This window comes from Lithobates pipiens, unplaced genomic scaffold (assembly GCF_037356315.1).
Source record: "Lithobates pipiens isolate NorthernLeopardFrog02 unplaced genomic scaffold, aLitPip1_a1.2 Scaffold_10, whole genome shotgun sequence".
In the NCBI taxonomy this organism is placed as follows: domain Eukaryota; kingdom Metazoa; phylum Chordata; class Amphibia; order Anura; family Ranidae; genus Lithobates; species Lithobates pipiens.
Genome location: NW_027507686.1, coordinates 142,815,098 through 142,841,557, shown reverse-complemented (window position 1 = coordinate 142,841,557; position 26,460 = coordinate 142,815,098). Strand labels below are relative to the sequence as shown.

General features: G+C 43.9%; 1 protein-coding gene across 1 annotated transcript in view; it reads right to left on the bottom strand.

Annotated features, from left to right (window-relative positions):
• Positions 1-2,923: 2,923 nt before the first annotated feature.
• Positions 2,924-26,460, bottom strand: part of HEATR3 (HEAT repeat containing 3) — a 126,909-nt gene continuing 103,372 nt past the window's right edge. The window contains exons 14-15 of the mRNA XM_077458350.1: positions 11,255-11,431; positions 2,924-3,175 (exon numbers count right to left, since the gene is read on the bottom strand). Of these exons, the coding sequence (XP_077314476.1) occupies positions 3,053-3,175; positions 11,255-11,431 (300 nt within the window). The 3' untranslated portion in view covers positions 2,924-3,052. The remainder of the gene's footprint in view (positions 3,176-11,254; positions 11,432-26,460) is intronic.

Genomic DNA, 26,460 nt, shown 5'->3' with positions numbered 1-26,460 from the left:
GGGAGCCAGGGGATAGTGATGCCGACCAGGAAAATGCAAGCCCAGATGAAGCCCCACAATCTAGATAGGGGGGAACAAAAATGGCGCTACATTTGGCCAGACTGGCTTTTCCACGCCATGGCTGCTACAACATTTAAAGTGTCACAGCCTCTGCACCGCTAAACCCATGGGGATCCAAACTGGCACACTGGGGACCTATTTTAAAGTGGCTTAGCACCAGTTACTGCCAAAATAGTTGTTCGGTAATGGAGCAGGATTAAGAGGACAAGTCCACATCCTGGCCTTGGGGGAATCTTCAGAGATATGGCCCCACCTACTGATGATCTACAGCCCTGGACTCGCAAAACAACCTGCAGCAAACTCAGTACAGCAAGGGGGGAAGGGTTAGAAAGAAAATGCCCTGGAGATTTTTTTGCCAGTGTCCAATCACTTGAAGGTAGCTTGCTATAAATCCATGGTTATGACTGAGGATCCTGTATACTGTTCAATTAAGAAATTAGGTGCACATTTCTAAGTTTCCTAAACCTCATACTGGTCATAAAAATAAAAAGTAGTTGGTGTCTGCACATAGCTTACAAAGCCTTTGTTTGCTTAACAGTAGCCCTAAAATCAGACATGCTCTGATAAGCAACTTTCACCACTTATCTGCAGGGTCAAAAAGTCTTACCTGTCACCACCTTCTTTATCCTATTGGCTCATCATTGTTATGAGCATCCTTACTATCCAATAAGAAGATGCAGAAGGCGTGGGTCAGGCCTCAACACTCCAGCAAATGTCAAAATTAATATATTAGAGAACCCCAGTATTTGGGTCTCATGAGACAGGAAATTACTTTCAAAGTTACAGTATCTCACAAAAGTGAGTACACCCCTCAAATTTTTTGTAAATATTTTATTTTTTGATGTGACATTACTGAAGAAATTACTACTTTACATTGTAGCAAAGTGTAAGTGTACAGCTAGTATAGTCCATCACCTTTACCCTCAGCTTCTTTAGCAAGGCGGTGGTCATCTTGGAGGTGTGTTTGGGGTCATTATGTTGGAATACTGCCCTGCAGCCCAGTCTCCGAAGGGAGGGGGATCCTGCTCTGCTTCAGTATGTCACATTACATGTTGTCATTCATGGTTTCCTCATTGAGCTATAGCTCCCCAGAGCCGGCAGCATTCATGCAGCCCCAGTCCATGACTCTCTCACCATGCTTGATTGTAGGCAAGCCACACTTGTCTTTGTACTCCTCACCTGGTTGCCGCCACACATGCTTGACACCATCTGAACCAAATTAGTTTATCTTGGTCTCATCAGACCACAAGACATGGTTCCAGTAATCCATGTCCTTAGTCTGCTCGTCTTCAGCAAACTGTTTGTGGGTTTTCTTGCAGTGCTAATTTTGGCAGCAAATGTTGATTTCGTTTTAGTCCCATTTTAGGCTTCTGCAATTGTTTTAGTCATATTTAGTCGACTAAATCTCCAGTACATTTTAGTAGACTAAAACAAATTTTAGTCGCCTAAAATCTAATGGGTGTAATTAAATTGTAATGCATTAGTTAACATTTCTCTACAATATCCAAACTCATACTGCTGGAGTGAAAAAACAAATGTTATTTATGGTATTAATGTATGAACATGCACTACTGACCAGTGTTAATTGTGAAGTCAAATTTCAATGTAGTCTTAGTCTTGACTAAAATGGCGTTTTAGTCCCATTTTAGTCATCTCAAGTTGTTTTAGTCGTATTTTAGGCGACTAAAATTGTACTCATTTAGTCAACTAAAATATTTTAGTTGACAAAATGAACGCTGCTTTCTTGGGCATCATCTTTAGAAGAAGAAGATTCCTTCTGGGATGACAGCCATGCAGACCAATTTGATATAGTGTGCGGCGTATAGTCTGAGCACTGGACAATCTTCCTATGGCCTAGGACATCTTTATGAAGAGCAACAATTCTTTTTTTCAGATCTTCAAAGAGTTCTTTGCCACGAGGTGCCATGTTTAACTTCCAGTGACCAGTGTGAGAGTGAGAGCGATAACAAATTATCAAAGAGACCTTGTAACACTAATGAGTCACGACACAGTGGGGGGAAATGGCTAATTAGGCCCAATTTGGACATTTTCACTTAGGGGTGTGCTCACTTTTGTTGGCAGCAGTTTAGACATTAATGGGTGTGTGTTGAGATATTTTGAGGAGAAAGCAATTTTACACTGTTATACAAGCTGTACACTCACTACTTTACATTGTAGCAAAGTAATTTCTTCAGTGTTGTCACAAGAAAAGATATAATTAAATATTTTACAAAAATGTGAGGTACTGTATGTAAAAGCATTACTAAGAATGTTCTGAGAGCCGACAGATGTGCTATAAAAGCAAACATGAAATATGCATATTAAGGACCAAACAAGCACTGGATCAAAAAAAATAAAAAATGTGCATGATATTCAAATTTAAAAGTGGAACTAAACAACCAGCAGGCCTTCTGTTGCTGTGTGAACAGGTGCTACAAGTCCCAGAATATCGCGCCAGATTGGGAAGACCTTACTATTTGGCTGGCAAAAAAAATCTGGAACTTGTAGTTCCACAAGAGCTGAAAAACACTGCTTGCTTTTCACTGGTATAGGGAGATGTGGATTAACCAACGGTTGGCTGCAGAGAAACATGAGGATTTTATATGCAGACAGTGGCCATTATAACATTTTTAAAAGGTGTAACAAGGTTTCCGTTTTACAATTTAAATGAGATTGAGGTTGTGATTAAAGGCAATTTGGTTTCTGTTCTACAAGCTGAACCATATGACATTATCACAATTAAAGATTATGCGGTTTACAGTATTTTGAACCAAATATATCAGTTTTATCAAAAATACTTATACCAAATAAACCTTATTATAAAAATGTCAGCCAATGCTGCAGGACATTCGAAAATATGCAATTTTGTTTAAGTCAAGGAACAAAATAATTTATTAAATTTTCATGGGCTTTAAAAAAGCGAGAAATGCACTTCTCCATAGTCCCAAATGTATGAGTAACCTTTTTGTATGAAAATACAGCTTGTTTTCAATTAGCCTTTAAGTTTTTTCTCCACAGTTTGTAGATAGAAAATGAAACGTCTGAGATTTGTTCTGACATTGTCCAGGACGCACAACTGGTCTGTACTATATTTTTCTTTGCCTTCTTTCCTTATCTGTTAAAAAAAAAAAAAAAAAAAAAAAAAAAAAAAAAAATGAATGAGGAGTAAAAATGAGCACAGCCGTTTCACAATAGCTAAAAACGTTACATTTGATGAGCTTGTTGCAAATTAAAATACTTTGCTCTACTTCTAAAAATGGGAATCCATATATACTGGATTTCGGTTTAGGGTGCCATAGGGTTTTATTATCGGTTCGCTTCTTACCAAGTTCTGGGAGAATAGAGTAGAGTATGTAGCTATCTATAATATACAGTGGGTAAAATAAGTATTGAACATGTCATAATTTTTACCAATTTTTCTAGGTAAATATATTTCTAAAAATTGACATTTTCTAAATTTTCACTACATGTCAGTAACAGCCCATGCAATCCATGAAACCAAAAAAAAGATGTTCAGAAATTAGGTTATGTGTAGTAAAATGGAACGACACAGGGAAAAAAGTATTAAACATATGAAGAAAGGGAGGTGGGGGGGGGAAAAAAAAAAAAAAAAAAAGCATGGAAAGCCTAAAATCCATCAGTAATTAAAAAGCAATCCTGCCCCTTGTCAGTGCAATTTAATATCAGCTGGTTCAGTCTCAACTGATGGCCTATAAAAAGGTGTCTCATTAACAAGGTGTGTCACACAAGAAACATCTTATGATGGGTAAAAGCAAAGAGCTCTCTCAAGACCTTCGTAATCTTATTGTTGCAAAACATACAGGTGATACTAGAAAAATTAGAATACGGTGCAAAAGTTCATCTATTTCATTAATGCAACTTAAAAGGTTAAACTAATATACGAGTTAGTTCGAGCCGTGATTGGTCATAATTGTGATGATGATTATGGCTTACAGCTCATGAAAACCCCAAATCTGCAATTACATGCATTCAATAAAACAAGGATTGTACATAGAACAATATCGGACCTTTGAAAAGTATAGGCATGCATATGTACTCAGTAGTTAGTTTAAGCCCCTTTTGCAGAAATTACTGCCTGCGGCACTGCTGAGGTGTTATGGAAGACCAGGATGCTTCAATAGCGGCCTTCAGCTCTTCTGCATTGTTCGGTCCCATGTCTCATCTTTCTCTTGGCAATGCCCCATAGAATCTTTATGGGGTTCAGGTCAGGAGAGTTTGCTGACAATCAAGCACAGTAATTCCATGGTCATTGAACCAGGTTTTGGCAGTGTGGGCAGGTGCCAAGTCCTGCTGGAAAATTAGCATCCCCATAGAGCTAGTCTGCAGAAAGCAGCATGAAGAGCTCCAAAATCTCCTGGTAGAGGGCTGCGTTGACCCTGGACTTAATGAAGCACAGTGGACCAACACCAGCAGAAGACATGGCTCCTCAAATCAACACAGACTGTGGAAACTTCACAGTACTTCAAGCATCTTACAGTCTGTGCCTCTCTATTCTTCCTCCATACTCTGGGTCCTTGGTTTCCAAATGAGTAGCAAAATTTGCTCTCATCAGAAAAGAGGACTTGACTGCTGAGCAACAGACCAGGTCTGTTTTTCTTTAGCCCAGGTAAGACGCTTCTGGCATTGTTTGCTGTTCAGGAGTGGCTTGACAAGAGGAATACAACATTCGAAGCGTATGTCCAGGATCCATCTGTGTGTGGTAGCTCTTGATGCACTGACTCCAGCCTCAGTTCACTCCTTGTGAACGTCTCCAACACTTTTGAATGGCCTTTTCCTGACAAACCTGTCCAGGCTGCTGTTATCCCTGCTGCTGTGCACCTTTTTCTTCCACACTTTTCCCTTCCACATAACCTTCTATTAATGTGCTTTGATACAGCACTATTTGAACATCCAACTTCTTTTGCAATTACCTTTTAAGGCTTGCCCTCCTTATGGAGGGTGTCAATGATGGTTTTCTGCACAACTGTCAGGTCAGCAGTCTTTCCCATTATCATAATTCCTACTGAACCAGACAGACTATTTAGGAACCCTTTGATCCCAAACACAAAGCTAAGGAAACTCTCAATTGGTTCCAAAGTAAGAAAATAAAGCTGCTAGAATGGCCTAGCCAATCACCTGACTTAAATCCAATAGAAAAATCTATGGAAAGAAGAGATTAGAGTTCATAGAAGAGGCCAACGGAACCTTAAAGCGGAGTTCGGCTGAAAAAAATAAAAAAAAAAGAAGTCAGTAGCTACAAATGCTGCAACTGCTGACTTTTAAAACTACCTGTCCAGGGCGCCTGTGATGTCCTCTGCTACCGGGGGGAGGTACCAGCATCTCCAGAAAGGGAATCAGGAAGTGAAGCCTTCGCTTAGAAGACAGTGTGGTGGATGGGATCTACATGGTGTAGATTGCCACAAGTGGGAGCAAATACCTGTATTAGACAGGTATCTGCCCCCCCCCCCCCTCCTCCCCTTCCCTCTGAAAGGTGCCAAATGTGACATTGGAGAGTGGGGGGACACCAGATAAGTGGAATTTCTATTTTCAGGTGGAACTCCCCTTTAAAGATTTGAAGACTTTGTGTTGAAAACTGGGCCAAAAATCAGACCCGAGTAATGCATGCGGCTAGTTTCTCCATACAGGTGGTGTCTTGAAGCCATCATCATTACCAACAAAGGATTCCCTGTGTCATTCCATTTTATTACACATAACTCAATTTCTGAAATTATTTGTTTTGGTTTCTTTACAAGCACCTTTTATGGCCACCTTAGCAAATTCATCATCAAAATCTGCATTTTATTTGCTTTTCAGAAAAAAACAAACAAAAAAAAAAACACACATTTCAATAGTGTAGAGTTAAAACAACAAGAAGTGGCGCCAGAAAACCTTTATGAAAAATAAAAACGTAGGAAACAGGAGTACAGCTTACCCCTTTTTCAAGTGAAAATAAATCTGCCTTACAAAATAGGACAAAAGAACAATAGTCCAGCTCTACCTCAAATATCATGAATCAGTAAAGATCAATATACAACTATATGTATGTCAGGGCTGGGCTCAGCCCTTCCTTCTCTGAGCTAGCCGCTCAGCTGTCGGCTAATTGCCAGCTCCCATCTCTCTCCACAGTTACTCAGCTGTTGATGATCCTGCTCACCAGTCCAACCTTCTTAAGCCAGTCCAGAGGAGCTCTGCCTTTGCCTTGGTCACATCACAAGAAACTATCTCTTGCGTTCCCGTTTAAAGACTGGCTTTGCCGACATCCCTTCTGGCTCCAGATCCCGCTTGCTGTTCCATTACTTTTATTCCCGACTTCGCTGACTATCCGTTCTGGTTACTGAACTCTGACTATGTTTTGACTAAGTTTATTCTTTTTACTTTTATTATTAAACAAGTGTGCTTTAACTGTACTTCTGTCTCAGTCTGATTTCATGGTTTCTGACAAAGTATTCATTCAGTCCAAAAATAATAATCCACAGTAAAAAAGAAGAATATCCTTAAAGAGGAAGTAAACCCTTCCAAACAACTTGGACCTACAGGTAAGCCTAGATTAAGGCTTACCTGTAGGTCCAAGCAATATCTCCTAAACCTATATGGTTTAGGAGATATTTGCCCGAAAATGGGCACCGCTGTCTACGGCGCATGCGCAGGCGCACTAAATGCGGCAAATCCATGAATGGATTTGCCTAATTTGTCGACTCCCGTGCGCATGCGCGGGAGTGACGTCATCGCGGCTTCGCCGCTGTGATTCGTCGGAGCTGCGAGACGCCACCAGCAACATGGATGCGGCGGACTACAGGGATCAGCGGCGACTTCGCTGGCTCCTGTGTCAGGTAAGTGACACATAATGAGCTACTATGCGATGCATAGTAGTCCATTATGCTTTACCTTTGCAGGGAAAAAAAGAGGAAGTAAACCCATCAGGGTTTACTTCCTCTTTAAACAGACTCCAATCACCGTGATAAAACGATTTGCCACTGCACATATCCAACTGTGCTCCACCATCACTCGTGTGTGAGAAATACACACTCAGATAACTAAATTACACAAGCCTTATAAGAATCAGATTCTGTGGGTATCCCTGTGTATCTGAAGAGGGCCTCAGCTCAGGGTATATCTCCTGAATTATATGTACCAAAGAAGCAAAGTAAATATAGCGCAATAAGTTTATTGCAATAAATGTCCCAGCATAAGAATAGCAAATGCACACTTACATTTTAAGGTGCTATGAGTTAGCACCAACATGTACAGCCAGCCTAGTACAAAAAAGGTCTCTTCAAGTTGCGGCATGAGTTCCAGAGCACTGGAGGTCGGAACCAAGAAAACCAGAAGCAACATAGTTACAGGTGGACGCGCAACCGCAATGCATTTTGTGATCAACATGTCATCAGGAAGCTTACCGCCACCATTTTAGCAATGTCTTATATACCCCACCATTCAGTCTAATTCAGTGATTCTCAACTAGGGTTCCTTCAGCATTGGGCAATTTCTGCCTTTCAGTCAAGTTCCCACTGACACCATTGATCTTTTTAACTATCTGTAAGGAGGTAATTCTTCCCAACCACAAGTGTAAGGACCATTCTTCCCCCTGACAATCATACGAATGCATCATGAGTTGTAGATTACTAATTTTTAGCACGGGTTCCCCGAGACTGGAGAACTATTTTAAGGTTCCTCTGTGTTGAAAAGGTTGAGAAAGGCTGGTCTAATTGGTTTGCAAAAAAATAAAAAAATCTCAAAATAAAGCTTTGGTGACTTGCAGCTTGAAACACCAATATGTACAGAGGCATTGTAATGTTGTCTCACCCGTACAAGAAACCATATATAGGCAAAAGTAGAGACACGTAAAAAAAATAAAAAAAAACACACACACACACACACACACACACACACAAACGAATCAATTTAATAATAGAAATAAAGGACATTAAGGCCGGATTCACACCTATGCATTTTTAATGCTTTTTTGCATTTTTCAGATTTGCACAACAGAACGTGTTCCATAGGAAACCATGGTGAATGGACTGTAGTACAAATCTGCAAAATGCAAAAAGCACTAAAAATGCATAGGTGTGAATCACACCTAACAGTTACTACACAACGAAGACATTTAAAATAAATAAATCACAGGACTCAAATTAGGCAGCACGATCCCTTGGTCCAGTGATATAATTTACTTGGTTAAAATGAAATAAGAAAACGATATTATAATTTCTTTTTGCTCCCATAACAATATTGGATCAATCAACATACAGCACATCCATATTGCCACCAAGTGGCCAAACCGTGTACTGCATGCATATATTGATCCACCAACAGTCTCACAATCCTACACAATGGTTTTAGTGATACAGAAAATATTTGAAATTTACATGAAATAAGAAATATATATATATATATATATATATATATAATGGTCATGAGAAGGGTCAGCCTTTAAACATGAACACTGAAGAAGTTTTTTTTAACTTAATTCTGAAACTAATCTTGATATAGATTAAAGTGTTTCCTCAACTTAAACACACTATGGAGAAAAAAAAAAAAAGTGAGATCCTGGTTGGATATTAGTACATTAGAACAGGGCTTGACAAATTTGCTTAGAATCTAGGAGCCAGCTGAAAAAATTAGGAGCCAGTTATTTAAATCCTCTGCCCAGCGCCCAGAACTGCATGTCTGGGGCATCGGACAATAAGAATTGCTCATGCCTAATGCCAAGAGAAAAAGACCAAAAAAAAAAAAAAAAAAATCAACTTTTGTTTTCTTATAAGATTTTGCAAATAAGTTTTTTTTCTCCTTCATTGATAGGCTGAACTAATGGGCACTGATGGGGCGGCATTGAGGTTGGAACTGATGGGCACTGGCAGGTGGCATTGATGGGCACCAATAGGCAGCACTGAGGTGTCACTAATGGGAACTGGCAGGTGGCACTGATGGGCAGCACTGGCAGGTGGCACTGGATTGTACTGGCAGGTTGCACCGCTTGGCACTGGCAGGTAGCACTAACTGGCAGGTGGCACTGGATTGCACTGGCAGGTGGCACAGATTGGCAAGTGGCACTGGATTGCACTGGCCGGTGGCACTGGTAGGTGGCACTGGCAGATGGCATTAGCAGGTGGCAATAACTGGCAGGTGGCACTGACATATGGCATTGGCAGGTGGCACTGACATATGGCATTGGCAGGTGGCACTGACATATGGCATTGGCAGGTGGCACTGGATTGCACTGGCAGGTGGCACTAACTGGCACTGGCAGATGGCATTGGCACTAACTGGCATTGGCAGGTGGCACTGTATTGCACTGGCAGGTGGCACTAACTGCCATTGGCAGATGGCACTGGCAGGTTTCACAGCCGATAGTGTAACTGTGAAACTGAATGCTCCCTGCAGTGCTGCACTGTGTGAAACTGCATGGAGAGCAAGGAGCTGACACATTCAGCGTGATGTCAGAGGTGGGCGGGACGCGTGGTGGGCAGGACCCGGCAGCTAGCCAGCCAATGATTGGGCTGCTTAAGAAACGGGAGGGGCCACATACACGTATCGGCCCGCCCAGATCCCATCGGCTGGTGTTGGAAAGCAGGGTCCCGCCCGCCCACCCCGACATTCAGCCTCAATTTTGACAGCTCCTCTACACAGTTTCACACACTGCGGCGCTGCTCTGCCAACAGTGTGTGGAGAAGGAGGAGGATGTCGGAGGCTGCCGAGCCGCTCTCTTCCTGCTCCATCCCGACTACCAGACAGTGCCCTGTGTCTGGAGGCACCAGATACAGAGTAGCAGAGGCACCTGTCAGTGACAAAAACCCAGGCGCCAGGGAACAATTTCTAGTCACAATGGCGACCTGGCGCCTGGGATTTGTCGAGCCCTGCATTAGAACAGTACATGAAATAAAAAAAATGACACCAAAGAGCCTTAGATGGGATCTAAGCCCCAATGACAGGCTGAAAGATCTAAAGTTGATGAATGACTGGTACTAGTTTTTCAATCAATGTGAACAGAAGCTTATTGGCTTGATTGTTGCACCGCATTTAGACATGGAAGAGTATATAAAAAAAAAAAATCTCAATAGCTGGAAGGACACCTTAACCACTTGCCGACCAGCCGCCACAGTTGTACTGCGGCAGAATGGCTCGGCTGGTCAAAACTATGTTATGCAATGCCGCTTCGCCCTGTGGCCACTAGCTAGCCACTTTAAGACCATGCATTTTCAGGCACTTTTTGTTCACGTGTTAAGATGATTGATGGTTGTGTGACCGTTGCATGAGTTCACCTTTGCGTGCTAGCACAGAGGACAGGGCACTTTGTAAGGGTCTTTGACTAGCCAGCGGAGGTGCTGGCTAGTAGCTTGGGTCTCCCAGTGGGACGGGAGAGCCCGAGAGAGCAGCAGAAGGCAAAGAGGGGACATCTCTAAAAAAAATAAAAATAATAATAATATAGTACCAGGGTAACGGCCACTTGATGTCAAATGCCGTTCCAGGTACGAGATTTGGCAGCAAGTGGTTAAAATAACATAGTGGCGTATCACAAAAAATGGCCTGGTCATAAAGGGGGGCACATTTTTTGGAGGGCAAGTGGTTTTCGAGCGAGCGTCTCTGTAGGTGATGGAACTTTTGTCCTTTAAACACCAGCACACAGTGGGGCACAGTTATAGGGGCACCCAGGGGGTGTCTCTTCTAAAGCTTTGTTAGTGTCCAGTCAGTCCAGTTTTCCTTTTGCGATAAAGGTTTTACATACACCAAAAAAGGTTTCGCAGAAATGGTTCATTTAACAGAAATAAAATCTGATCATTGTAAGCATCCCTTATAGTGCTAAATGGTTTGTGTATTCTCTGCAACTGATACAATTTGCTGGAGAGCTTGCTCTTTTAAAAAACAGACTTGCTTCTAATTTTCATCTAGTGATCAAGCCAGTAAGTTCAAAAAAGAAAAAACTCACAGCTAAAGAAATGGTAAGCTGAAATATACAAAATGTTTGCTTTCGTGTTAATACCACTTTAACTCTTACAGTGTGTGCAGAGTCCCACTGCAAAGGATACTTTGCTAAGAGTTGGGCTGTAAAATAGAAAATATCAGTACTCAGTAATGGCAATACTGCAGGCTCATCTGGCACATGAAACAATAACGGTATTTTTCCTGACTGCTATAATTCATTGAACAAGCATATATGGTTAGCATTGCATAATTAAACTAGATGAGCCTTTACCTTTGATTTGAAAGCTGGCTGAATTTTCTTTAGGGCTTGATGTAACTTTAGCTCCACAGCAGCCTTCTCCGCTTCATCACCATCAGCAAATACATCAAAAATGGCATCCAGTGCTCCCCCGGAAACCACCAGGGAAGAATCTTGACTCACAACTCCAAGAAGGAAGTTTCCTATTAACTGAAGGAGAGAAACTTTAGAAAAATATAACAAAGCTTTTGGAAACCTTTCCACCTGTCCCTTAATTACGGGTTTCTCAGCAGCTGCTGCTCCCGATGAACAAACCCAAATTCTCCAAATGCTCTAGCATCCTCGAAGATGCTGGCCATCAACAAGCAGGGAGAGTTCTCACTGGGTTCACATAAGGGAATGAGGTTAAGGGTATGCTACTGTCCTGATGAAAGTGTAAATCCCCCTTTTTAAACTTTATAAAAAGTACAAATCTATGATGTACATTTTTTTTGTAAAGATGATACCGTATTTATCGGCGTACAACACGCACCCCAAGTTTAGGAGGGAAATTTAAGGAAAAAAAAAAAAAACTTACATCTAAAATGCCCATCAATTAGGTCCCGGGGCGTGACCGGATGTTGGAGGAGGGTGTGTGTGTGTGAGTGAGCGGCGTCTCGCTCCCCTCCCCATGTTCCGATACTGAGCGGCGTCTCCTCCCGCTGACCCTCCCCATGCTGAGTGGCTTCTCGCTGAGCGGCTCCACGCTGAGCGGAGTCTTCTCCCGCTGGCCCCCTCCGCCCGTGGCTAGGATGGCGGTTTGAGTGACGGGGCTTACAGGACAACACGGCGAACGGACATTCTTCCTCCTCTTCTCCACATGCTGGTTGTCCCGTCTTGTGATGGAATTAGCAGGCGTACTACCAGAGAAGGGACAGTCTCCTCTCCCCCCTGTGGAGCAGCTGCACTCGGACTAGGACCGGAGCGTCGGGATCAGCAAGGTTGAGAGGTACTTTGGGTACACTAGTTCCGCACAACCACTGTTTAAAAAAAAAAAAAAAAAAAAAAAAGCAAGCAAAAACTAGGACTGATGAAATAAGCAGAAACCTCTAAAATAAAGGGATGAGAAACAGCTGTGATACCTTTTGCATCCCCAGGGAGATAATCAAGCAGACAGCTTAAGCATAACTAAAGAAGTGGAGCTCTTTTTTTTTTGGTTTCTTGAAGGAGTTGTTGGCTCACTTTAATCTTTTGTAATCTGTCGGGACATATAAAGATTAAGTGAAGATGCTATTGTCAGGACTCTTGATCTGCTGGGTTATTGCTCCTTATTAAAGGGTCTTTTTTTGACTGAAGCTGGGATAGCATAACAGTTTGTGGTCTAAAGCCTGCTAGCTTTTCAAAACACTAATATATATTTGCCTGCTTGATATTTCTCCCCCACTTCAGCCCCGGCACCGAAGCTTTTCCCTTTCTTTTCTTTATGAGAATAAGATAAGAACTCTACTGCATTCACTAGAGGAGCCAAGGTAGTGAAATTGTATCTATTATATTCCATTTTTCTGTTACTGCAAAATCAAAGACATCATGCCATCGCACCGTGCGACTAAAGCAAGCCAAGCGGCTGCGAAACTTGAAAGATACGCTCATAACCCAGGCCAGACCCCCTCCTAAAGGTGTTCAACAAGGACAACAAAACCAAATGAATAGACTGTCAGGCGCTAAGGGTACAAGGAAAAGCCATGGGTCAAATTACCCGGGGACGGTATTGGAAGGAGGTGAAGATACGGAAAGTACCCATGGTCAGGTTAATGTCGTAACCCTAGGGGGTGGGCCTGCTTCAGTTGAGGCGGGGGCCTGGGGGGGGGGGGGGGGGTGGAATCTGAATCGGAGCCAACATTAAAAGAGGTTCTGATGGCAGTCAATTCATGCAGAGACTCTCTGGGTGCTCAACTCATCTCCATTCAGGAGGAAGTATCCTATGCCAGACAAGATATTCAAAAAATTCAGGAAAGGACTACAGCCTTAGAGGGCCGGATTGGTCAGGTTGAAGACGACCTAGAGCCTTTGATACGGGTAGTCAAGACTATGCAAGAACAGTTAACTAAACAGGAAAGTAAATTGGAGGAAATGGAGAATAGGATGAGGAGGAAGAATGTTCGGATAGTAGGCTTGCCAGAACACTGAGGGACCAGATCCTGCAGCCTTTTTGGTGAAATGGTTTGGAGATATGTTTGGCCAAGAGACATTTTCACCATTGTTTGCTATTGAAAGGGCGCATAGAGTCCCGGCAAGGCCCCCACACTCTGGTGCTCCCCCAAGGCCAATTTTGGCTAAACTATTGTCCTACAGAGACAAAGAAACTATTGCACGTAAAGCCAGAGAGATGGGTAAGATTGTATACAATGGCTCACGAGTATCAATTTTCCCGGACTTCTCGCCAGATTTGCACAGAAGGAGAGCTAAATTCGGGGAAGTAAAACACAAACTCCGCCAAAGGAACGTGACTTATGCTTTACTATACCCAGCAAGACTGCGATTAAACGCACCTGAAGGGACTATGATATTTGAAACCCCTGGAGGGGTTGAGGAATGGTTGGAATCCCACCCTCAGGGACTATGACACTGACTGACGTTTTTCTTTTGGGTTCTCCCCCCTCCCCTTCACCCCCCCCTGTTTTTGGGGGGGGGAGAGGGGGGAGAACGCTGGGCCGTCTTCGGCTGTGGGGGAGGGGGGGCGGGGGAGGTGATTGTTAAATATGGTATTTTTGGTATATGGTATTTTTTGTTATTATAGATGGGGGGGGGGGGAGTGGGAGGGTGAGATAGAGAGGGAGCGACAAGTATCTCGCCCCTCTACATGGGAGGGATAGTGGGGTGTTTTCCCCACATGTGTGTGGTATGGGGTATATTTTGTGTTTGGAGTACTTTTTGGGGGGGAGCGAAGGTGGGAATTCACGATAGAATGGAGAGGGAAGTTTTTGTATGGGAAGGTCACATTAGAAGGCCCCAGGGGATGCCTGGAGAGGCAATGGGAGAAGTGTGTGCATTTAAGAGTGGGTGTGATTGGAGAGAGGGGGGGGTAAGGGTATAAGGGAGGGTTGGTATATAGGATGTGGGGAAGGGAGGGGGAAGCACATTTCAAGAGCACTGTATAATGAATGCTTAAGTATAAGGAAACAAGTTGTAAGAAATAACCACATAAGATTGAGTGTTAAAGATATATGTATATTGTATAGGAATTTTGCGTTAAGGATGGTTTCTAGATTTTGTAATGAGTGAACCCACAGTATTAAGGAGGGAAAGTTTTATTGTGTATTCTTAGAATATAAGAGGTATGGGAGATCCAAGGAAGAGGATGGCGGTCAGGTCAATAGCGAGGTTACAAGGGGTAACGTTCCTTTGTTTACAGGAGACACATTTTACAAATATTTCTAGTTTACAGTTAAATTGGGGTGAATATTCTAAGCAATACCATTCGATCCACACCTCTTTTTCTAGGGGGGTTAGCACTTTAATTAAAGCAGGGACACCTTTTAATTGTTATCAGGCTAAGGTTGACTAACAGGGGAGGTATGTTTTCCTATATGGTAGGTTAGGGGAAAAGGCTTTGATTTTGGCAAATATTTATATACCGCCGCCCTCATCCATGGATATTCTATATGCATTAGTCGAGTTTGTGCTGGATAAACCGGGAGTTCCATTGATGATAGCAGGGGATTTTAATATGGTTATTGATAAAGCACTGGATAGATTCCTGAAAGGGAAGATACAACAAGGAAGTACAATAGAAAGTCGTTTTTCACAGTTTATGGGAGAAATGGGATTGAGGGACCTCTGGAGAGCTCAGAATCAATTGGCCCGGTCTTTCTCATGCCTCTCAGCCTCACATTCTACCCTGTTAAGGATAGACATGATTTTAGGAAATGAGGAGGCAGTGGGACTAATAAATAAAATAAAATATATGCCGAGGAATCTCTCGGATCATTCGGCAATGATGGCCTCCCTAGAGATAGAGAAGGGAAATCAGCAAAGAGGGTGGAGATTTAGTCCCCTATGGTTGGAGCTTATGGGAGAACCAAAAGAACTACTTGATGCACTAAAGGAATATGTTGAGTGGAATACAGATATGGCTTCACAGGGGATGGTGTGGGATGCATTAAAAGCCTACCTTCGAGGTCTTCTGATACAGCAGATCTCTAAAATCAAAAAACAGTCAAGGGAAAGAGGAAGCGGCTTTAAGGAGAGCGGCGACATCAGAAACCCAGTATATAAATGCCCCAACAGTGGACAACCAGAGACAATGGTTGAGAGCCCAGCAGGAATATCGCCATATAATACTGGAGAAAGCTGAAAATAAATATATATTTCAAAAACAACAAGCATTTGGAGAAGGTGAAAGGGTTGGCCGGATGTTAGCACACTTAGTAAAAACGAACTCGACACCCTCCACGGTAACAAGGATTAGAATGGTAGAGGGTGGGATAACTACAAATGGGCTAGAAATATTGGAGAGATTTAGAAATTATTATGAGGATTTATACCACTCAAACCAGGAAGAGAAGGGGGAAGAAATGGACATATTTTTTAGCGAGTTGATAACACCTCACCTCTCTAAAGAAGAAAGGGATATACTTGACGGTCCTATAACGATAGAAGAGATCCGCCGTACTGTGCAGGAAATGGCAGGCCAAAAAGCTCCAGGCCCAGATGGTCTCCCGGTAGAGGTCTACCGCCATCTTGGCGAGGTGTTATTACCTGAATTGTTAAAAGTGTTTAATTAGGCATTAAAAACAGGAGAGCTCCCGTCTTCAATGATGGAATCAATCATAATAGTGCTACCAAAGGAAAATAAAGATCCCCTCAATCCCTCGTCATATAGACCCATTTCTTTACTGAACTTGGATGTAAAGATCCTAGCAAAGGTCCTGGCAAATAGATTAAATAAAGTGATAGAAAACCTTATTCACCCTGATCGATCAGGATTTATTCCTGGTAGATCTACAAGTATAAACATCAGGAGGGTTTTTCTAAACCTTCAAATACCAGTGGATGGGGGCCAGAGAGCCGTCCTATCTTTAGATGCAGCCAAAGCCTTCGACACTATAGAGGAACTATCTATGGAGGGTTTTGAGGGAATTCCAGGTGGGCCCGGTATTCATAAAGTGGGTGAAAATGTTATATGGGTCCCCGGAAGCACGGATAAGAATAAATAATGGTAGCTCGGCAGGGATCCAGTTGAAGAGAGGTACGAGACAGGGGTGCCCCCTGTCCCCTCTCTTGTTTGCTATGGCAATTGAACCTTTAGCCATATCTCTCAGATCAAATTTGGAGATAAAGGGATTTAGGAGAGGGGACGAGGAAGAAAAAATAGTGCCATTTGCAGATGACCTTCTCTTGCTTCTTGGGGATGTCCAGCACTCTATAGGGGAGGTAATGAGTAGAATTAAAAATTTTGGACATCTTGCAGGATTAAAGATAAATTGGGAGAAATCCTGTATATTGCCTATTGACCCCCTGGATAGTCCCTTACCCTGTGAAGCCGCGCATATCCAGGTAGTGACACAAATGAAATACCTGGGTATATACATCACTAAAGATCCCAAACAATATATAGAGGATAACTTGGCTCCTTTGCTACGTAAACTTAAACATAAAATTAATATCTGGAAGAGATTACCTTTTATCAGCAGCAGGTCGATGTAACTTAATTAAAATGATAGTTCTACCACAACTCCTATATGTCCTACACAACTCTCCAGTATGGATCTACAAAAAAATGGTTTTATAAGGTGGATTCTATATTTAGAGAATTGATCTGGAAAGGGGGTCAAGCTCGCATTGGTTTAAAAACGTTGCAACTTCCTAGTGATGAAGGAGGTGTTGATCTCCCACATCCATTTAAATATTTTTTAGCAGCCCAACTACAACACCTGGTGGGAGAGGACATAGAGGAGGGAAGATGGAAAAAGAAAACTCTCCTTGAACAAAGGCTAGGCAGACCATTGATAGTGACACTAGAGGCAGGGGCTCATTTAAGTGATGCCCCCACTCTGGGGCTGATAAGGGTATGGGAGGTAACTAAGAAAGCTCTGGGATATAAGGGATTTACGGAGTATTCTCCTCTCTGGGACAATAGTAATTTAGATGAAGTGCAGAAAATAGGACAAATAAGGGAATGGGAAAGGTACGGCATAAAATTTGTTCATCAGATTTATCAGAATGGTAACTTGAAACAATTCCAAGAGTTAAGAGTTTGCAATCCCGAGAAAGTCTTTTTTTAGATATTGACAGATTAGACACGCATTGGGAAAACAGTTTGGGGACGAAGCAATAAGATGGTGTGAGATGCCAGTAATAAAAGATATATTACGAGCGGAATCAGGCAAAGGGCTAATATCCAAAACCTATGTAAAACTGAGCAGGAAAATCCAGGAAGGAGGGCAGGAGCAAAGGAATAGGGAAAAATGGGAGGTAGATGTGGGAAGCATCACGGAAGATCAGTGGGAGAGGATTCTCGAGCTGGCACCTTGGGTGTCCATCTCCCCCCCTCAAAAGCTTTCTCACCTATTTCTGTTGTACAGAGCCTATTACACCCCTAAGAGGCTTTTTCTGTTTGGCAGAAGACGTGATGCGGCTTGCCCAAGATGTGGAAGGAATGAGGCAGATATGATACACATGTTTTGGAGATGCCCCAAGCTTTACCGCTATTGGAAAGAGGTAGCGACAATGATCAATCAAGTGTTTAAGATAGAGGTAGAAATGGAACCAAAGGGTTGTGTGTTGGGGTGGATTGACGGAGGTGGAGACCCCAAAGATGGTAAATTAGCGAAAATAAGATCTCTCTTTCAAGCTAGAAACTTAATAGCCCAGAAATGGCAGTCCCCAACACCCCCTACTAGTGGAGAGTGGGTACAGAACATGAACAGGGTCATTCTCAAAGAGAGGGTCGCTTATATAAGACAGGGTGGTATTAAAAAATTTGACAAGATCTGGAAGTCGTGGTATGAGAAAATGAATGAAGGGGCCTAGCTGTACAGTGGTAGAAGTGTGCTTGAGTGAAAGGGGGGAGTTGTTAAGAACTAGGGTAGGAATGGGTTTGAGGGAGAGGGGAAATGAGACGAATGGGGGGTATGAATGGTAGGATGTAAAAGGGTTATATATGTAATTTGTATGATATTCTGGTTTTATATGATAAATGTTGTATGTAATGCTTAAATTGGGAAAAAAAAATAATAAAGAGATTAAGTATATAAAAAAAAATGCCCATCAATTCAACCTGTCCATCATTGCAGCCTTGTCAGTGTTAATTTCAGATTTTATTTTTAAAAATGGCGCCGCTGAGATGTCCTGTGTATCTCGGCGGTGCCCGGTAGTTCTCGGCGGCTTTCGTCTGTTCTCGTCAGCTTTCAGCCTTTCTCGCCGGCTTTCGGCTGGCGAGAATGGCCGAAAGTCACGAGAAGGGCCGAAGGCGGCTGAAAGCCGCCCAGAGGTTCAAAAATTGCGCAAAAATCACGGAGGATCGGCGTATAACACGCACCTGCAATTTTCCCCTGATTTTAGGGGGAAAAAAGTGCATTTTATATGCTGATAAATATGGTACATTATTACTGTGCTGCAATATATAAACTTTTAGGCCCCTTTCACACATGCGACCACTGAGGTCCGCTTGTCATTTTTTTTTTTAGCCAGACCTGAACGGACACTCCATGTTGCTCTATGGAGCGACAGATGTCAGCGGTGACATGTCTGCTGACATTCGATCTGCTAAATTCAGACGGATGGAAACCCCATTTTCCCATCTGTATGGCAGATCAGATGAAAATGGACAGGTGGTCAGTTTTCATCCGATCCCCCATAGAGGACTGCGGTGATCTGACAGGTCCATCCCTGCACGTGAGCAGAGATGGACCTGTCAACCGCCAGCTCAGCAAGGGATCAACCAATCGATCTCTGCTGAGCAAAGTGGAGTCCATACATGGACAAGCCCATGTGAAAGGGGCCTAAGAGTCAAAGTAAAACTCAGAAACAGAGAAAAAAAAAAATATACATCGCATTCCTTTTATTTTGTTTACATAGGCGCTGTGGCCCATATAGTGCTTTTGTGGCAAGAGTTCCATGGAGTTGTGTGCAGAACCACTTGTCTTAACATGACATGCATACAGGGCATTGGTCCCAAATGCACACGGTCTGCGTTCAGGGCTGCTCACCCACCCCTGCACGCCATTACAAAAAGTCACAATAAAAATTTTCTGAACACTAGTTTTAAAACTAAATCTAGTTAAACTAGAAACACACTTAACTTTTTTTTTTTATTTGCGTTATATAACAAAGCGCTTTCATATTTATTTAATTCATTCGTCCATTTAGGAACCCTTTGGGCTTCTACCAGAACACTCAAAACGTGCATCCCACCATCAGCAATACCTGTGCAAGAAAAAAAAAAACGAAAAAAAAAAAACAAAGTCTTTGAAAAGCATTGTAGACCTTATCCATGCTTTTCTTAAGCTTAAAGCGGTTCTTCACCCTAAAGGGGAAGTTCCGCTAATCTGATCCCTCCCCCCCTCCGGTGCCACAATCAGCACCTTTCAGGGGGGAGGGGGGTGCAGTTACCTGGATAATCCAGGTAACTGCACCCACTTCCGGACAGACCGCCGCAGACCCCCGCAAACGCTCCGCCCCCCCCCCGTTGTGTTCTGGGAAACACACAGTTCCCAGAGACACAGCGGGGGACCATAAGAGACGCGCAGCGAGACTCGCGCATGCGCAGTAGGGAACCGGGCAGTGAAGCCGTCATGCTTCACTTCCCGATTCCCTGACAGAGGATGGCGGCGGTGGCAGCAGCGAGACTAGCGATCGCTCGTCATCTGCCGCCGACATCGCTGGAACCTGGGACAGGTAAGTGTGATTTTATTAAAAGTCAGCAGCTGCAATATTAGTAGCTGCTGGCTTTTAATTTTTTTTTTTAGGTGCAGCTCCTCTTTAAAAGTAATAGGAGTCCAGATTAAATGTACATAAATTCACTTATATATCAGACAAAGGGGTAAATTCATGAGGAGTTAAATAACGGCAAATAAAATGCAGTAAAATAGGTCTTATGTTAAATCAGTTTTGAAAGTCGAATTCGCTGAGAATTGTGTGGTAAAGCTTAGATAATGCAGTAATTAACGCATATTTCCATGCGGTAATTTATCGCATTGAACTGGTTGCTAAAGGAGTGGGATTCCCGCTGACAGCTGATTGTAACGAAAATATGCCGGCAATTAAAAAAAAAAAAAAAAAAAAACAACACAGAGTGCCCACCCCAAACCATGCCCTCAATATGGAAAAGGTGTTGGGGCAGGGAAGGTTCTGTGGATGCAACACCACCTCATCTTTGTGGATAACCAGATAGGGAAACTCTCCTGTCCGAAGTAATGGCCACTAGAAATACCACTTTCTGAGAAAGTCAGAGGGATCTCTGATATTTCCAAATGACTGTTTCTGAAGCGCCGATAACACCAGGTTCAGATCCCATGGGGGCAACGGTGGACGCACAGGAGTAGAGGTCGACCGATATTTGACGTTTTTTAATTAATCGGCATCGGCCGATTGAGCTGATAAAGGCCGATTTAGAACAGTGGGACTTGGAAATGACTTCTGTAATAGAAGTCAGTGTAAGTTGCCTGAGTCGTCATAGAAACGTCTTTCCTCCTCTCTGGGCAGCCTGCCAAGAAAAGAACAGAAAGATACAATGTTTACACTTGAATGAATGAACTCATCTCAGTGTGTAGAAGTTCTCAGTTTAACCATTTAAAGACCAAATCTTTTCTGACACTTGTTGCTTACAAGTAAAAGTCCTGTATTTTCTGCCAGAAAATCACTTAGACCCCCCAAAAAGTATATATATATATTTTTTTAGCAGAGATCCTAGGGAATAAAATGGCGGTTGTTGCAACATTTTATGTCACACGGCATTTGCGCAGAGGTCTTTCAAATTCATTTTTTGGGAGGGGGAAAAAAAAATACACTAAACGATTAAAAAAATAAAAAAATAAAAACAGTAAAGTTAGTCCATTTTTTTTTTTTCGTCCAAAAGTTTTGAGTACTTGTTTTTATTTTTCAGAGAAGAGGATTTCGTGCTCTCAGCATAGTTGGAATCATGAGTCCGAAAGACCGTGGTTCCTCAACACCTGGCTCAATAGCTATGCCGTTAAAACAGGATGGAGAAACGGACCTTGAGACAGGTCCTCTCGTAACGGCAGTCGTCATGGGGCGTTCGCCACCAGGCGCACTAGGTCTGCGTACCAGGGACGCTGGGGCCAATTATGGGGAAATTACTGGAATCCCCTCAGTCTCCACTCTGTGGAGCAGACGTGGTAACAGTTTCAGCGGAGGGAAGGCATAGATCAGCTGTGACTGATCCCACGGAGCCACCAGTGCGTCTGCCCAAGGATCTCTTGTCCTGGACAAGAATCTTGGCACCTTCCGCCTGCCAGTTCTCCACTCCCGGGATGTAAATGGCCGATAGGGCCGGTACATGTCGCTCTGCCCACTGAAGGATGTGAGTGACCTCCCGTGCGGTGGACAAGCTTCTTGTTCCACCTTGGTGATTGATGTAGGCCACTGCCGTGGCGTTGTCTGACTGGATCCTGATCGGACGCCCTTGAAGTTTTATCAACCATGTGGCGAGGCATATCCCGATCGCTCTCAGCTTGAGCACATTGATCGGCAACAAGGATTCCTCCTCTGACCATAGGCCCTGGGTCGACTGAACTCCCATTACTCCACCCCAGCTGGTTAAGGCTGTCTGTTGTGATCACCGTCCATTTCAGAAGTAGGAACGACTTCCCGGACTGAAGTGCTGGGGACCTCAGCCACTAGAGCAGGGAATCCCCGACTAACTGGCTCACCTGAATCTGCTGATCCAGGGACAATTGAGATTTGTCCCATTTTGCCAAAATCTCCTTCTGCAAGACTCTGGTGTGAAACTGGGCATATGGTACTGCCTCGAAGGAGGCCACCATGAGTCCCAGGACTCGTATGAAGAAGCGTAGCAACGACCACCTGCAGTTCATCAGCAGTTTACCGCGTCTGAGAGTCTGCAGCTTGTCTGAAGGGAGAAACAATCTCGCTTCCATGGAGTCCAGCAGTAAGCCTAGGTACCCCGAGTCGGTACAATCACTGACTTTTTTAGGTTCAACAGCCACCCAAATTCCTGCAGGGTCTGCATGGTGATCACTACATCCTCCTCTAATTCTGAGGTGGAAGATGCTCTCAGGAGGAGATCTAGGTAACCCACGATTGCGATCTTGCATTGTCTCAGCAACACCAAAACAGGAGCAAATCCCTTGGTAAAGACTCGGGAGGGCTGATGCCAAACCAAAGGGGAGAGCCACAAACTGGTAGTGGGCTTCCCCAACTGCAAATCGCAGAAATCTGATGCCGAAGGCATATGGGTATGTGCAGGTACGCATCCCAGATGTCCAAAGATGCCATAGTGTCCCTTTGATGGAGTGCAGCGACTACTGAGCAAACCGATTCCATTCTGAATCTCTGTACTTTTACAAAGTAATTGAGGGCTTTTAGGTCCAAATTTGGATGTACCCCTTCCTTTTTGGGGACTACAAACAGATTTGAGTAGAATCCCTGGAAACGTCCGACTCCGGAACAGTTACTGTCACCCCACGACTCAGCAGGTCCCTTACTGCCCCCAATAGGGCCTCCTGGCGAGCCGGGAGTACAGGTATGCTGGAGGGGGAAGAATCTGTTTTGTGGCCAAGAGAGGAACTCTATCTTGTAGCCTGAGGAAATCAGATCGCAGACCCATTGGTCGGACAGCCAAGAGGCCCACCGGGCTGCAAACTCCCGAAGGAGTGTTGCGGGCGGGGGGGGGCAAACCTTCATGTGGTAGCACTTTTGCTCGCAGGCTTGCGGTTCCAGGGACGCTTTTGTCCTTCAGAGGTCGTCCTGTCAAGCCAGGGATGCTTAGCTGAAGCCCTGGGCGGACGAAAAAGCTGTTTGAGCGGAAAAAGAGGGCCCTTGCCTACGGCGTGGCTCCTTGGCCTTCCTGGCATGTGGGAGTAGCATACTCTTACCACCTGTGGCATTTTTAATAATGTCATCCATCAAGGCTCCAAAGAGGGAGGGAGGGTAGATCAGTCAGGGCTTTTTTTAGATGCCTGATCAGCCGACCAGCATTTTAGCCAAATCAGGCGCCTCAGCACCACTGCTGACACCGAAGCCCTGGATAACAGAGGAAGGGTATCCAGGGTTGCGTCACAAATGTACTTAACACTTGTACTTAACACTAACTGGTCTGCTGGTTTCACGCAGACAAGAGAAGCCGTTTACCACCTTTGCGCCCACACACCACCTCCATCTTGGTAACGAACGAATGAAGGACCGCCAAAGCATCCAGAGGCACTGCACTGTCTGCAGGCAAACCGGTTGCAACTGCCTGGATTTCAGGGGAAGAAACCAGTTTCTGAAGCCATGCTGACCCTACCCTGTCTGCTACCTGTTGGGGACTTAGGACAGTGATGGTCCCACCCTCCTAACTGCTGCTGGCTGAGGGGCTCCTCCTGCAGAACTCACCACACAGACTGAGTTCTGCACCGTCCAGCTAGGTGTGCCTGTGTCAGCTCCCAGATGCATAAGAGACCAAACCGCGCTGTGCTGAGCTGTTCTAAATAGCGCTGAAGCTGAAAAACGTGTTTAGGCTTCAACAAAATGGCCGCCGAGCATCCTGTATAAAGGACATAATCATAGGGAAAATGGCCGGCAGACTACAGGAAAATGGAGACAGAGCTAGCTGCTCCCTGGTCACACCAAAAACGGCCGCCGAGCACTGTATGCAACGAAGAACAGTGAAAAAACAGGCAGAGAAATATCGGTAAAACAGAGCTACAGCAATCAGCAGACACAGCCTCCAGAGACCTCAGGGGAGAGACCTACACACATCCAGGGCACAGCTACCCAGCGCAGTCCCCCACAGGGGAGAGCCCCCCCCCCCCCCCCCCCCCCCGGGAGCCCCTGTCTATGGCACACACATCGCCCAACAGCCCATGCAGCATCCCCCACAGGGAAAGGGGGGGGGGATATAGGGAGAGAAGAGAAGGAGGTGAGGGACCCCCGAATCAACCTGCCAGGGAATGCCCAGCTGCTCAGCCCCACCGAGGCAGGGAGAGCTGTACTTACCAGTCCTGAAGAGCTGGGAGACATTCCATCAAAGACCCACTCTCCGATCAGTACGGGGTGGCTACTGGCTCGGCACACTGACGCAGACATCAGTAGCCTGGTCATATATGTGTGCCCCGGGGCAATACACCCACCGGCCGCCCCTGGCCAACCCAGCGCAGAGCTCTGGTCTGCAGGCCCTCACTGGCCAGGCGTAGGAGACTACTACAAGGATAAGGGTATCCAGCCTGTAACCCAGCCGGCTGTTGATAACAGATCACAGGATCTTTAATCTTGCGCAAAAAAAAAAAAAAAAAAAAACCCACGGACTGATGGGCCCGCAGGGTTCCTAGGTCCTCCTTCACTAGGCAAAAAAAATAAAAATTAGACTGCAGTAGCAGGCTGAGGGGTTGTTACCTAAGGCACAAAAGGTCTAGTTTTATTATAACATGTTCTGCCTAGTCCTCTCCTGAAGGTGGCGTAACAACCCGATGGTCTAAGAAAGGAGCTGCGTCAGTCGGTGAACGTAAGAGAAAATGGACTTTGATGGACTTGCATGACTAATAAACGCAGTCATAACAGCTCTAAACTCGTCAAAGGGATGTAAAGTATTCTTAAAAAAAAAAATAAACATTTGAGCCAAAGTTGGGTTTTTAGTTTGGATCAAACAAAGGAATGCATTAATGGATCCTGCTTATGCTGCACTTACTCGTTAAACACTTCAGCCTCGGAAGAATTTATCCCTTCCTGACCGGGCCTTTTTTGCGATACGGCACTGCACCACTTTAACCGACAATTGCGCGGTCAAGTATTGTACCCAAACAAAACTTATTTCCCCACCCCCCCCTCACAAATAGAGCTTTCTTTTGGTGCTATTTGATCACCTCTGCGGTTATTTTTTGCGCTATAAATAAAAAAAAAAAAAAAATAAAAAACACAAAAAAACAAAAACAAAAAAAAAAAAAAACAACACAATATTTTTTTACTTTTTGTTAAAATAAATATCCCAAAAAACAAAGATAAATTTGTTCCTCAGTTTAGACCAATATAATCTACTTTTTTTAACCAAAAATATTGCAATATATATTGATTGATTTGTGCAAAAGTTATAGCGTCTACAAAATAGGGGATTTATGGCATTTTTATTATCAATTTATTTTTTAATGGTGGCAATCTGCCAATTTTATTGGGACTGAAATATGCCGGACAGATCGGACACTTTTTTGGGACCATTGACATTTATACAGCTAATCAGAGCTAAAAATAGCCACTGATTACTGTATGTCACTGGCAGGGAAGGGGTTAAATTTGTTCCCTCAGTGTGTTCTAACTGTAGGGGGATGGGACTGCCTGGGGGAGGAGACCAATCGTTATTCTTATATACTAGTGTAGCACTGACCAACGAAGGAGCAGCTGAATTTTTCTGGGCTTACGGATTAGATCCACCAGCTCGTTACTCATTCTTGTCTAGGGGTTCCCAGGGTTGATGATCCAGTAACTGTATAGACTGATGCTTGAGTTCGTTTTTTAGGACTTTTATTTAGCATAAACCAGTTGAACAAACTCAGTCTCTTTGTTGGGAATAGAGGGTATAAGGATAAAGTTTAGCTCATATGCTTGGAACTGCTAACTTCACTCTCTCTGTATACAATCCAGGGAATAGCCACTCGCAACTGGATTCTTTAACTGTTGGATAAATTCTTGACCTTGGATCTAGCAGCCAACAAGTAATTCTAGCCTTGCAAAGTCTCTCACACAAACTTGGTTGAAAACTTAGTTGTAAATGGAAAGATAGAGGTAGGAACTTTTCTTACTGTACCAGAATCTTGCAGCCGGTCCGGCGAAACTGTAAGAATTGTGGATTCAATCAATGTACATGGCAGCTCAGCTTCCAGGCTCTTACCGAGCAGCCAGCCTTGTGCGTGGCCCTCTTACTGAAGAGTCCTCCCCTGGTTGCATGTAGAGTTGCTGGGCCTCTCCAAACTCGAGATGGCACCGGAACACCTTAGAATCCTCCTTCCAGTTACTGTGCCGCAAACTAGCCAGTCTCGGAAATGGATGGATCCGCACCCCAGGCCATGAGGGCCTCTGGGGGCTGGTCT